Source organism: Myotis nattereri (assembly GCF_964212035.1).
Source record: "Myotis nattereri genome assembly, chromosome: 3".
NCBI lineage: Eukaryota > Metazoa > Chordata > Mammalia > Chiroptera > Vespertilionidae > Myotis > Myotis nattereri.
In genome coordinates this window covers 4,766,963-4,780,230 of record NC_138077.1, presented here as the reverse complement: position 1 = coordinate 4,780,230, position 13,268 = coordinate 4,766,963, and the positions used below count along the sequence as shown (strand labels likewise).

The window sequence follows — 13,268 nt, the reverse complement described above, 5'->3', positions numbered from 1 at the left end:
TATGACCCATTTTAGGATGACCACTCTGTGTACAGTAGGGTGAATGGGTTGGAAGGGAGAAAGGTTAGAGGTAGTGTAGCCACTTTAAAACTTCTAAAAAAAAAACACCCCATCACACAACACAACAACAACAACCGATGAGAGATGATGATGCAGGGAGTGCAGTCATCCTCCACAGCCAGCTCCCAGCATTCCTGCGCTAGCCCTGGTCAAAACACAACAACAACAAAAACCAATGAGAGATGATGATGGTTGATGACGGGAGCAGCAGTTCTAATGGAAGAGAAGAAATGGGCTTGAGAGCCATTTCAGGGGTGATGTGGGCAGAGTGATGGGTTGACACTGGTAGTGAGGAAGTGGGGGATGACCAGGTGGGTCTCTGGTTCCCAGTGTTAGAGGTGGAGATGGTCTGGGGAGGAAGACAGTGTATAAGAGCATTGTTCCTGGAACAACATGGGACTACCTGATGCGAAAAAATGGTGTAAGTGAGAGGACCCAACAGGCATACGTCAGCTTGTAGACAGGTGATGGCTGCTGAGACACCTTGAAGAAGCCTGCCTTCGTTGAAGGGAGGGTTCCTCCCAACCTTTATAGTAGGAGAAACAAGTGCCAAGAAATGACAGACACAGAATTATGAAATGCATCTAACAGTCAAGTACTTTCAAGTGTTGGGAAATCAGCAAGCTCTTCAGCACGTGGGAGGTGAAGCCAGTACATGATTAACTTGTGAGGTTACCGCTAGCCTCTGACCATTTGGAAATCAGAGTTACAACGTCTTCCTGTGTACAAACCAGTGAAGACCATTTCCAAGGGAGAAAACTCTTGCTCTCTGCCCTGAGAACCAGGAACCCTCTCAGGAGTGCCTAAGCATGTCGCAGCTTCTGAGCAGCTATGACCAAAGCAGGAAGGGCATCTGCTGGAGGCTAGCTTTGCGTGCTCTTCTGCAGGACTGGGAAGTCCATGGCAATGACCATGACTGAGGGGGAGTCCTTATCTCTTCCAAGGGGAAGAACAGGAGGAGGATTGAGTGTAGACAATCTGTGATGACATGGATAGGGAAGCATAGTGTTATCAGCTATTGTGTTCCCTCAAGAAGATATGTGGAATTTCTAACTCCCAGCAGTTTCGGATGTGACCTTATTGGAAAATAAGGATTTACAAAGGTAATCAAGCCCAGCTGGCATGGCTCAGTAGTTGAGTGTCAACCTACCAACCAGGAGGCATGGTTTGATTCTGGTCAAGGCTCGATCCCCAGTAGGGGGCATGCAGGAGGCAACCTATCAATGATTCCCTCTCATCATTGATGTTTCTCCCTCTCCTTTCCTCTCTGAAATCAATAGAAATATATTAAAAATAAACAAAACAAAAAAACCCCAAAGGTAATCAAATTAATCAATATGACTGGTGTCCTTATATAAAGGGGGAATTTGGACATGGACCAGACATTGAGGAAGATGATGGGAAGAGGCAGAGAGAAGCCATGGGAAGACGGAGGCAGAGAGTAGAATTATGCTGCCAAGTCAAGGAATGTCTGGGCCACCAGAATCTGGAAGAAACTGGAAGGGTCCTCCCCTACAGGTTTCAGAGGGACCGTGGCCCTGTCAACACCTGGTTTCAGACTTCACACCTGCAGAACTGTGAGATAACGAATGTCTGTTCTTCTAACCACCCAGTGTGTGGTCGTTTGTCATGGCAGTGCTAGGAAAAGATACAAATCATGTGACTCCTTCAGGAATCTGCTTTTATCTTCTTAGCACAATGAATGTTGCCAAATCAATATTAATGTGGAGACCACATGCTCTAAGGGGCTGGCTTGGTCATCAGGTCATTGTTAAAGAGCCTAGTTTGATTGAGTAGATATTAAATGAACAAGGAACCACTCTATCCGACAGTGAAATGCACACCTATGGCTGTGGGGGTGTGTATGGCTCCTGGCCTCCACCCTTGGCCTTGGGGAGGACTGACTGGTGCCCAAACTGTGGCTTCCCACTCAGGGGAAGTGAAGACACTGGATCCTCATCGAGTCTGCCTTGCCCTGGTCCTGCTCTCCTGGAACCCACTTTCCAGTGAGGAAGCCCTAGTGTTTTACCCAGTTCCATTCCCGTCTTGTCAGCGTCCTTGTGCTCCGGGGTCCAGCCTTAGGTTTTGTCTGGCTTCTCCTCTTTGCTGACCCCTCCCAGGAGCAGGTCCTGCCTCTGATGTGGGTCCTGGGTCTGGGTCCAGCTTCTGAACTGTACTCCCTTGGCCTTACCCTTTGCTGTGCATTCTGATGCACTTCCTCCCACAGGCCCTCCCTTTGCCCATCTGCCCCTGAAATGGACAGGTTTGCTGAGAAGTCTTTCCGAGCCTCAGACCCATCCTCAGAACCTCCTGCCACAGTCAGCTCCCAAGGACTCCCTTGTGCCCTTGCCCTGTGCTTGGAGCTTTGCTTGGTGTCTGGGTCCTGACCATTCCTGCTCTAGCCCTGGTCATTATCACAGCACGACTGAGTGTGCAGGGCCCACTCCCAGGCCCAGCAGGCCCCTGCCGCTCAGTATAGGATTCCAGCGAGCTCTGCTGATCCGTAGTGTTTGCTCATCTCTACAAAGCTCTCTCTGTCTCTCAACTCGAACGGCCAAGACCTTAAAATGAGACCTGTCTTAGAGTCCACTGCAGAGCTCAGTATAAATCCTTGCAAATCAGGTTCCCGAGCTCGGCCAAACATCTAGTTGGCAACTCCCCACTCCATTCACTCCAGCAAAATCCCCACGACTTGCACTGCCGCGCTTTAGCCTCAATTCAGCTTCCGTGAGTCAGGTGGGTGGCCACACAGCTACTCAACTGCAGTTTCAACTTCTCTTGATAAAAACACTTGAGGGCCATGCAAAGGCTTATTTGCTCCAAGAACATCAAGTACCAACGGTCTCCCAGCTCTTTTGGGTGCCCTGTGTGGTGGCCCACGCGGGAGGCAGGAGAGAGCTCGGGGAAGAAGAAAGGCTGTCACTCTGGTCAGCCCTGGGTTCTACGCCTGGCTCTGTCCCTTGCTAGCTTTATCACTTTGGACAAATTGCTTAACTTCTCGGAGCCTCAGTTTTATCATGTATAAAATGGGAATCCTAACAATGCCCACCTGTTTTAAGGAGATATGATGCAATTATGGACAAAAAAATGGTACTATGCCGAAACCGGTTTGGCTCAGTGGTTAGAGCGTCGGCCTGCGGACTGAAGGGTCCCAGGTTCAATTCCGGTCAAGGGCATGTACCTGGGTTGCGGGCACATCCCCAGTGGGAGATGTGCAGGAGGCAGCTGATCGATGTTTCTCTCTCATCTATGTTTCTAACTATCTCTCTCCCTTCCTCTCTGTGAAAAATCAATAAAATATATTTTTTTAAAAAAATGGTACTATGGAAAGTAGCCTCATAGAGCCACCTGATCCTAAATTCCTAACTGAGCAGGTCATGGAGAAAAGTCACACACCAATCATAGAACTTTGTAGTAAAAGGCTTATATTTGCCTTAAGCAAGCCCTGTCCATTGTTTCTGTGCATCTAGGTTAACACACGTTTGAAATAAGCATAACCACCCTCAAGAGAGCACATAATCCTGTTAGCTATCCTGTAATCTCCTTCCCACCTTGCTTTCCCACCCTCCTGTAATCTTTCTTACATCTTCTCCTTCATTTCAAATGCATAAAAGCAGCTGAAAACTGACTTTATGGAGCATTTGAGATCTTGCTCCTCAGCAAATGTTGTCAGTTTGGCTCAAATAAACTCTTGTAAAAATTCTCCTCAGGTTTGGATGTTTCTTACGTTGACACAGTCATAATGAGTGTAAGGAAACTTGAACCAAACTAAGTATATTTACTTGGTCATCACGACCTTTTTCTGAGATTTCTTAATCCTGTCCACTCCATGTCTATTCTTTGGCCAACTGTTTGACCTTACAAGCCTACAGCAGGCCTGTGGCTCTTTTTAAAAATATATATTTTTATTGATTTCAGAAGGTAGACATGATCTGAAGCACTCAGCTCCCATATTCCATGGGTTCAGCTCCTGAATAACAGAGTCCTGGACTCGCTAGGCCTTCATATACTAGTAATCCTTCCATCCCCAGCTCATGTTCCCTGGGCAGCTCATTCTGCCTCTCTGTGGCCCTGGTCTTGACCCGTCTCACACCAGATTCAGCTGTACAATGGGAGTCCCATGTTGTAAGTTCCGGGGATAGAACACGTGGCCGGAAGGGAAAGACCTAGCTCTCTGCATTGGCTCGCCGGGTCACACTGGGGGAAGCATTGAACCTTGGTGAACGTTCGGGTCTCCTGTAAAGTGTAGCAGCTGGAAATGTCCTACCTCCTTCATCGGGTCTAAAATGGACTATTAAATATTAGAAGTTGTGTGAGGCATTCAGAATGAGTATTGTTTGCTCTCTGCAAATCCAAGGAGTGACCAGAAGTCATGAGATGTGTGTGTGTGTGTGTGTGTGTGTGTGTGTGTGTGTGTGTGTCTTGTTTGAGCAGAAGAGGCAACACACTTCATAGGTAGCAGGTTCATGATGGGGGCGGTACAAGGGAAAGCACATAATGTTCTGTGTGGACGTGAGGCAGTGAGTCTTGTTTTAGCAGATGTGGCAGATCTTTACACACATGTACACAGTGCACAGGGGGATGGACTGTTGAGAGCAGGGGTATCTCACAAACTCAACAGAGACAGACCAAGAATGACAGCGAGGGCGGTCCTTGGGGCTGGAAAACACATTTGGGACATTCAACTATCCCACGTGCTGAGCAGTATCATGGACGTGTTACATTCAAATAAAGGGGTAGAAAACTTGAAAAATATTCAGTTTTGGGGAAGAAGAGGGACTTCTGCATGAAAATTTAACCATTAAGCTTGTTTGTTTGACATTTTTTATGACAGGTGAACAAAGTCAAGGACTTCTGAGAGGAGGGCCATGGCTGCCAGGATGCCGTGTTCCCAGCCCAGAACCCAATGCTGCTGTGACAATTCCCATAGTCATGGCCCCATCGCCATGGTGTGGTGAAGGCAAAGTTGTCTTATGTCTTGGACATGGAGGGTCAGTTCCCAGCCAAAGTCACCCCATAAGGCAAGCAGATGCTTGAGGCAAGAGTAGAAATAACATGTGTCTGGGAAATTCCTTGCAGATTAAAATGAATAAAGCGTGTCCTGCAGACGCGCTTCGTCGCTGTATTCCAGGTTACTACACACTTTCTGGAAAGCGTCTTAGTAATTTTTTCCCCCAAACAGCATCCACAAAGTTGACTTCCTGCTCTATGACCAGCCTTTCTTATTTCCAGCTGTCAACATGCTTACTCAAAAAACAGTCTTGCCACCACTGAGAATGGTGCAGCCAATGAGCCAACGTTCAAAGAGCAGGCTCCCAAAGAGACACTAGAAGCTTGGAGCTGTGGCAGCCACATGCCCATCTGTGCTCCTGTGGCAGCCACGTGCCTGCGGGTGCTCCTGTGGCAGCCACGTGTCTATGTGTAATCCTGTGGAAGCCACGTGCCTGCGGGTGCTCCTGTGACAGCCACGTGTCTATGTGTAATCCTGTGGCAGCCACGTGTCTGCGTGTGCTCCTGTGTGTTTCCCCAGGCAAGTGCTTCCAGGATGACAGCTGTCCCTGGGTGCTTATCTCTGCCATGTGGATGTTGAATAGCTGTGTTGCTTTACATTGTCACCCACACTGGTGTCTTTAAGGCTTATATAATTATGTTTTCTTTCTTTTAATCCATCAAAGTAAACGAGCTATGGGATGTAAGGGACTTTGGTAGGCAGTAAGGTGCTGAAAGGTTGCTGTGAAATAATGACTTGATCTTTAATCGTTTGCTAGAATGAAATGATCAATAGAGCGTCAAGGCCAAAATTTTTTAAAAAATAGAGGTGAGGCAGGGATTTCAGTTTTTTTCTTTGATGAGAAAGGAAGCAAAATGCAGACCTTTAGGCACTGATGGAAACTAACGTTGTAAGTTCTTAGGAGGGAGCCATCCACAAATGACTGTCGTTGCAACCATTGGAAACAGCTGTTTTGAGTGAGTTTACCTCTGAGCCCTCTCAGGAAATATTAGCTTCGTCTCCGCAGGGCACCACAACAGCACCGGCACCACTCGGATGAAATAAACAGATTCGAGACTATGGAATTGGCTTTATTACATTTGTATTTCCTATTGTTTCACAGATTAGAGTGATTCCACGTATTAACAAAGAAAGGTGATGGAGATCGTATGCAAACAAGAAATGGTTTGACAAATAGAGGTATGGATTTGTAGACCATGAGAGCACATCATTAAAGCTGATGCGGGATGCTTCGGCTCAGCGGTGACAGGGTGTACATATCGGTTAGTGTGAGATTTCCAACTCACACCCCATAGCAGCTCAACCGTGAGGAACATGAGTCACTGTTCTGCTAAAGGCAAATCCAAGTTTAAGACCATGTTAAGATCAGAGGAAAGCAAAGACACTTGCGTGTCACGGTATAGCGATCAGACATAGAGCGATATATGGCAGGAGACCGAGGCATGATCCAGACGCTGGTTAGAGCACACCGCCAGGCTTTGCCAGGTGTGGGACTGTTCGCTTGCAAAATCCACGTGTGACTTGGGATTTTAATCTTCCTAACAGTCCCTTGAATTCCAGTAAGTGGTATTTTGGAGTGGGTCCTTTTGGAATCCAGCAGTCTGTTTACCAAAACGTTCTTTTTTGTAACTTACAATTCCATGACACCCTACAGAAATAATTCTTCAAAAATAGATCCAAGTTGGCCGTTACCCTGCCTTCCTCTCCTGGCTGCTATTTTACACTCTGGCGGCGCACAAACACAGCTTCCTCTTGTGATCTGGAAGTTTGTTTTTGTAAAAAGTCCCTGGTACAGTCATACTTCCTGCAGCGATTTGTTTTAATACAACATCCTTACTCTTAAGATTTGATTGCAGATGAAAAATATAGTTAAATTACAGTGAATGAAAAACAAAAGCATTTCTTTGAACTCCTCTCCAAACACCTTCTTGGAAGCTCTTTACTTTGTAAACAATATGAAGGACATTTGCAATAGTGGCAATAGTAGTTACAATAAGCCAAAGAGATCACATTTCTTAGCTCAGAGTCAACAACTTCTGACTTTTTTTAGGAAATAGGTACTCTATAATCAATTGTAATAGCTCCATTGGAGTCTAATTTTGAGGGGCTTCTACCCTTAACTTGAGTATTTTTGGATATCTTAAGGGAGTGGGAAGGCATGATACTAGATAAGATTTGACCTCAGATAAAGATCACAGTGAAGCACTACATCATGAAATGAGAGTTGCTAAGCAACAACCTTGGTGATGGACTTTCAGGGTGATTCCTTCATCTTTGACTTTGCCCATCCACTGCTGGTCAGGACCACAAAACCCTTGGCTTGGCCTGATTCTCCAGCAGGGGGTTGGGAATGAGGGCTCCGTTATACCACGTGGAGGAGGGCTCTGAGCCCAACACTAGAGGCTTCTCCTTGATGGACGGGCTCAAATAGCGGCCTGCTCTATGCTGCACAGACTGTATCAAAGGCCCCCAGTGATTGGTTGACATTTATTTTACTAATTGAGCAAGCCAAGAAAATTTTCTTTTGGAATAGCTGTATGAAAACTAGCTTCTAAAGGAAGGGACATTTCTTCTTTGCTCTTCTAGAGAAGGGCATAGTTTGGGATTCTGTCAATACTTTCTGTAAGGTTGGCAGCATTAGCAAATAAGTATACAAGACATCCAGTTACATGTGAAGGTTTATTTTCTAACTACCTATGCAATTTTGTAATTTATTGATAAAAATGAAGATAGGACATTTAGAACATGTCAATAAAGTCCATCAGAATGCAGTACAGGACGTGCCCTGCATACACAGCAAGCCTGGCATTCCTAATTCTGGGATTATAGTCAGAGTTATATGGCATTTACATACATATATGACATCTTTGGCTTCTATAAGCATGTATCAAAAATGATGTCCTGCCCGGCTAGTGTGGCTCAGTGGTTGAATGTCGACCTATGAACCAGAAGATCACGGTTCAATTCCCAGTCAGGGCACAGGCCCAGGTTATGGGCTCAATCCCTAGTGTGGGGCGTGCAGGAGGCAACTGATCAATGATTCTCTCTTATCATTGATGTTTCTACCTCTCCGTCCCTCCCACTTCCTCTCTGAGATCAATAAAAATATATTTTAAAAAATGACGTCCTTATCTTACACAATCAATTCTTGTAATTTTATTAGGAATTACCCATCACTTCTAATCAAGAGCTTTTTCTTGGTCTTCTATGTTTATACACCAGCAACATAGCAATTGGAAAAGAAAAATTCCTATCTCCAGTTTTTGGGCATCTACCGTAATCGTCCAAGGATTATGATTTTGGATTGATTATTTTGAACCCACAGGATTATCTGACTTGATGGAATGGACAGCCAGGATGGAACAGCCAACCCCCACAGATCAAGCTGAGGGGACACCAAGTCCCCAGGAGACGGACAGAGGATGAGAACAAAGGGAAAGGGCTGAAGCTTTATTTCTGCCTCGTGCCAGTCAGCATTTAGTGGAAAAACTTTGGGGGGGAATTGGACTTAATCCGTCAGTGTTTCTGAAAGACTGGGAAAACTGGTCCTCCTGGGAAGCCAGAGGCATAATGACAGTCAGTTGTAATGTAAGATGAGGCCTAGCTTTGCCTGCAAAGAAGTTCTTGTCCGCTGGGAGAAGGGCTTACGTGAGAGGTGCTCAGTCAACCCCTAGCTTTCAATTTTTATACTGTTCTCAGTGCCTTCCTTACTGGAAAAGCGAAGATTTTGTTTTAGGTTCTTTAAAAAAATCAGAACAACATGACAAGAAAAACAGTTTACTGACAAATACCAATGCCTCAAGAAGTTAACTCTTTTGTTCTTTAAAATCTCAATTAGGTTCTCACATATCATTTCATTGCACATTCTAACTGTGCAGAGTCTCGGCTCTGCTCCTAGACCCTTCAGGCTGAGAACCAACACCCACCACTCACTGTGGCCCACAGGCCAGAGGTTTGGTTGATTGGCCGGTCATTCTGATTAAAGATAAACTGAAACTCACAAAGGGCAACATGTGCGCAGTTAATCCATTAGAAGTGAAATGTTAAGCTTTGGACCTTCAAGTGTACATCTTCCCAGGGGAAGAACATCAATTGTGCCTAGGATCTACCCAGGGTCAAGTGCGGGAAGTTGGGTGCTCACTCAGAGCTTGGAAACCAAGACTGCAAATGTTGATGCCTCTCACTAAAGAGTCCCGTCCCACGGAGCTATGATGAGATAACCTGGATTCAAAACTAGTTGTTTCAAAGAGCGGAGATTGAGAGACTGGAAGTCTTCCTCATGTCACGTGATCAAATGTCTTAGACCATAGTGACAAGGTAGTGAATGAAGGCCGAGGATGAGATGATCTTTACTGAGCTACCAGTGCAAAGGCCCTGCGCCTTCTTTGCCTTGCTTTTCTATTTCCTCCTTCCTCCAGGTGATATAAGAGGACTGAGGACCTAAGCAAGGGAGAAAGGACCATCCTGTAATAGAAGCGTCACATGTCTCTACACCTTACTTTACATTTCAGTGATAGCGAAATCACAGTCAATTAAAAATTGAAAATTTAACTCAATGTGTTGTGTAAATGCCTCTAAACATCTGGTCCGCTCACTGATGGCATCTCCCCACTTTGAACCAGCTATTTCAATTTCTGGTCTCCTCTCTGAGCGGTAACATCCCCATGAGTGGCGAAGGGCACCCCTGGATGCCTCCACCCCCATCCCAACGGCAGCCCACTGTGAGTGCCAATGAATGAAACGTTGCTATGCTTCTGGGACCACTGGGTACCATGTAAGTATAACTAACATCTTATTTCTGAAATAAGACATGGATTTGTGGTTTCTCTGATGGAACATGGCATTTTTGAATGGTCTCACTGAGAAGGCCTGGTGCATTGGAAATCCTTCAAAACACAAAAGCCTTTTTGGGTCAAAAACACTCCATTAGTTTGACTTCTTCTTAGTTGGAGGGTCAAGCATGCATCTCTTTCAGTCAGAAGACTGTTCACATAGAATCAGTTGGCCATCCGAATCCTTTTTTGTTAGCATGTCAACATTAGAGTGTTTTGTAGAAAGTAATAATAAACATTACTGGAAAATGCTAAGTTTCAAACCAGCCACGACTTTAGACCTACGTATGAAAAACTACACTGTAATATCACTTATTGACTTCCACGAGTATTGGCTTTTAAGACACTGCATGTTTATTCTGCGTTTAGTGCGAAAGATCACGTGATCACGTCTTGCACATTTGGCTGAAGTAGATTGCTAAGTGAACATAAAAGAGATTTTTCAATCTTGTGCTACATCATTGTACCATATACAATATAAGCAGGTAAGACCCCTAACCTTGATCGCATTCCAAGTGACATTGATGGCAATACTGTGAGAAGAATTTACTTGTGCAACGGAAAATCTGTAAACATGCCCCTGGGATTATTCTTCTGCCAATTAGACCACAATATACAATAAAAAAATCACACATCACAATAAAAGGGGTCATATCTAACTACATGTAATGTTTTTAAGATCGAAGACAATCTGCCATAAAATTATAACAGAAACAGAAGAAAACTTCCTGAATAATAAGACAAAAGCTCTTGTGCATTGAGATTGTTCTTTGAACCTTTACGACTTTAGCCCCATTATCCTGGCCCTGCGTTCGCTGGGCTGCTCCAGGTCAGTGGCGTCAGCCACATTTTCTGTTAAAGGACATTTGAAATCTGGGAACATCAAGAGACGACCACACTTGCCATTGGTGACATCCACATCACCATTTCACCGACAATCTGAATCCCACCACTTTCCCCATTTCCTCCAAGTCCCAGTGCTCCCCATCTTAGAGAACAAAATTTTAACTGCAAATGTCTTTCATTGATAATTTCCACCATCATGCTTCAAGAGCTAGGGTGTGCGTCCCTGTGTGTGTGTGTGTGTGTGTGTGCTTGCGTGTGCGTACACGTGCGCACGTGTGTGGCGTATCGTGTGCGTGTGTGTACTTAGTGTGAATGAGGCGACCATTACTTGCAAGAGTTTGATTTGGCTCTCGGACTGTCAGTGACGCTTCCCCTGTGGACAAGGTGTTTCACTAGATCAGGAAAGAAGTGGCTGAAAGGAAGCTTGGTGCAGTGAAGAACCGAAGGAAGGACAGATCTGGAGGCCACGTGGACAGGGGACCCTCACTGTCCCGCAGCTTCCGAGGTTACTCTGAATGCACTGCCCAGAGAGGAGCTTTTCAAACTCAAGTGTGCGTGAGTCCCATGGGGGTGCGGAGACATACAGACTCTGGTTCTCTAAGTGGGGCAGGGCCTGGGCCTCTATGTGGCTAATAAGTTCTCAAGGGGCTGATGCTGCCGGCCAGGGAGCCACATGTTGAATAGGAAGAGGCTAGTACATTCCAGCAAAAATTAGTGTTGACAACAGCCTCAGTTCCATCCGTACATGTTTTCACAACTGTTAATTCCTGATGGACCAATTTCACGCTGCACAATTAAATCCACTGGGAAAGGGCAGAAATGGAATTATTATATTTTGTGAGTACAGACTCCCCCTGCTCCATTTGTTGTATTAACAGATAGCCTCCAGAACATATACCATTTTCTCTGCTCGAAAAGAGTTTAAACCATGGTGTGAGTGAACACTGAACCACATTTCAAGGCCACAATGCCTTTGATATTGGATTGCATAAATACCTTATATTACAGCTGATAGCCTTATAGAGAAATGCCTTCCCTTCACTCTCAGCATGCTGACTGTCTGTCCATCCTGCAGGACATGTTTGCAATCGCCCTACCAAGTCCTGCCAAATGTAGCCCCATCTTAGAAAATCTGAACTTTGGGAGTTTGCTTCAGACAAAGCATTTAAACAAGGAACCGTCTCGAAGGTGGAGATTCTTGTTGAGCCACCAGATCAAAGGAGAAGATGGATTTAGCACATCTGTGCAGTGATTTTAGAAATGCATCCACACGTTTTTGTTCGAAGGAACTCGGATGTGGAAATGGCCGCAGAGTCAACTGAGGCCAGGGCACCGCCATCAGACATTGCTCTGTTGTAACAGGAGAGTCCGAAGTTCTCTCTCCCGCTGGTCCTCCTGCCTGTACTTCTCCTCCAGCTTCTGCTTCTCGGAATCCGCGCAGTAAAACGTGCAATCGGAGCTCTTCCGGATCTGCTCGAACTGACTGAAGTCAGCCACGTACTTGCCGTTCTTGGAGAGAGAAACCACGGGCACGAACTCAAAGCCCCAGTAGATCTCCTCTGGGATGTAAGACGTGCGGCTCTGGCAGACGGCGCTGGTGGACTCCACGGTGGCATTGAGGAGCACCACGAGCTCAAAGTCCTTCTCCTTCAGGTTCTGGGGGGTGAGATCTCTCAGGGGGCTGGTCTCATCCAGCACGTGGTAGAAGGTCAAGGGCAAAATGAGGAAGGGGCTCTCGGAAGAGGAGTCCACGTGGAATTTGACGGAGGCCTGGTTGAGGAGGATCCGCTCGCCCTCCTTGGTGACGTGGGTCTGCAGGAGCTTGCCGGAGAGCTGGCACTGGATCAGGAGGCTCTTGCGCATGTTGGCCACCTGGATCACCAGGCACAGCTTCCCGTTCTGTTTGGTGATGACCGCGCAGTGGCTGAACTTGATGGTCTCCGCCCGCTTCTTGGGTCTGGCGATTTTGGCCAGGAAGGTGCCCGTGATGAAGATCTCAATCAAGGTGGTGATGACCAGCTGAGCGACCAGCAGGAAGATGGCGTGAGGGCACTCCTCCGTGATGGAGCGGACGCCGTAGCCGATGGTGGTCTGGGACTCCAGGGAGAAGAGGAACGCCCCCGTGAGGGAGTCCACCTTCATGATGCAGGGGGTGTGGTTAGAAATGGGCTCGCCGGGTTCTAGGTCCCCGTGAATGAACGCGATGGCATAGTAGATCACCCCGAAAAGGAACCAGGTCATGACGAACGTGGCCGCGAACAGGGTGAGTTTGTATCTCCACTTCATGTCGATCACGGTCGTCCACAGGTCTTGAAGGTAGAGTAAGTATATGCCATCCACCTTGTCGATTCTCACGTTGCTGTGCCCGCTCTTGGACATGACGCGGGGCCTGTCCGAGTGCCTCACCAGGGGTGCACTGGACATGCTGAGGTGCACTGGGTCCATGCTCAGCCTCTTGGGACCACCTGAGGAAGCGACAAAGAGACACTTTATCACTGTCACAGTGGCAGACTGCCCAG

General features: G+C 46.5%; 1 protein-coding gene across 2 annotated transcripts in view; it reads right to left on the bottom strand.

The window, feature by feature from the left end:
• Positions 1–4,893: 4,893 nt before the first annotated feature.
• Positions 4,894–13,268, bottom strand: part of KCNJ15 (potassium inwardly rectifying channel subfamily J member 15) — a gene marked incomplete at its 5' end in the record, with an annotated part of 44,690 nt that continues 36,315 nt past the window's right edge. For both annotated transcript variants that reach the window (XM_081087717.1, XM_081087716.1), the window contains one exon: positions 4,894–13,214. In XM_081087717.1, coding sequence (XP_080943843.1) covers positions 12,088–13,214 — 1,127 coding nt within the window. In that variant the 3' untranslated portion in view covers positions 4,894–12,087. The remainder of the gene's footprint in view (positions 13,215–13,268) is intronic.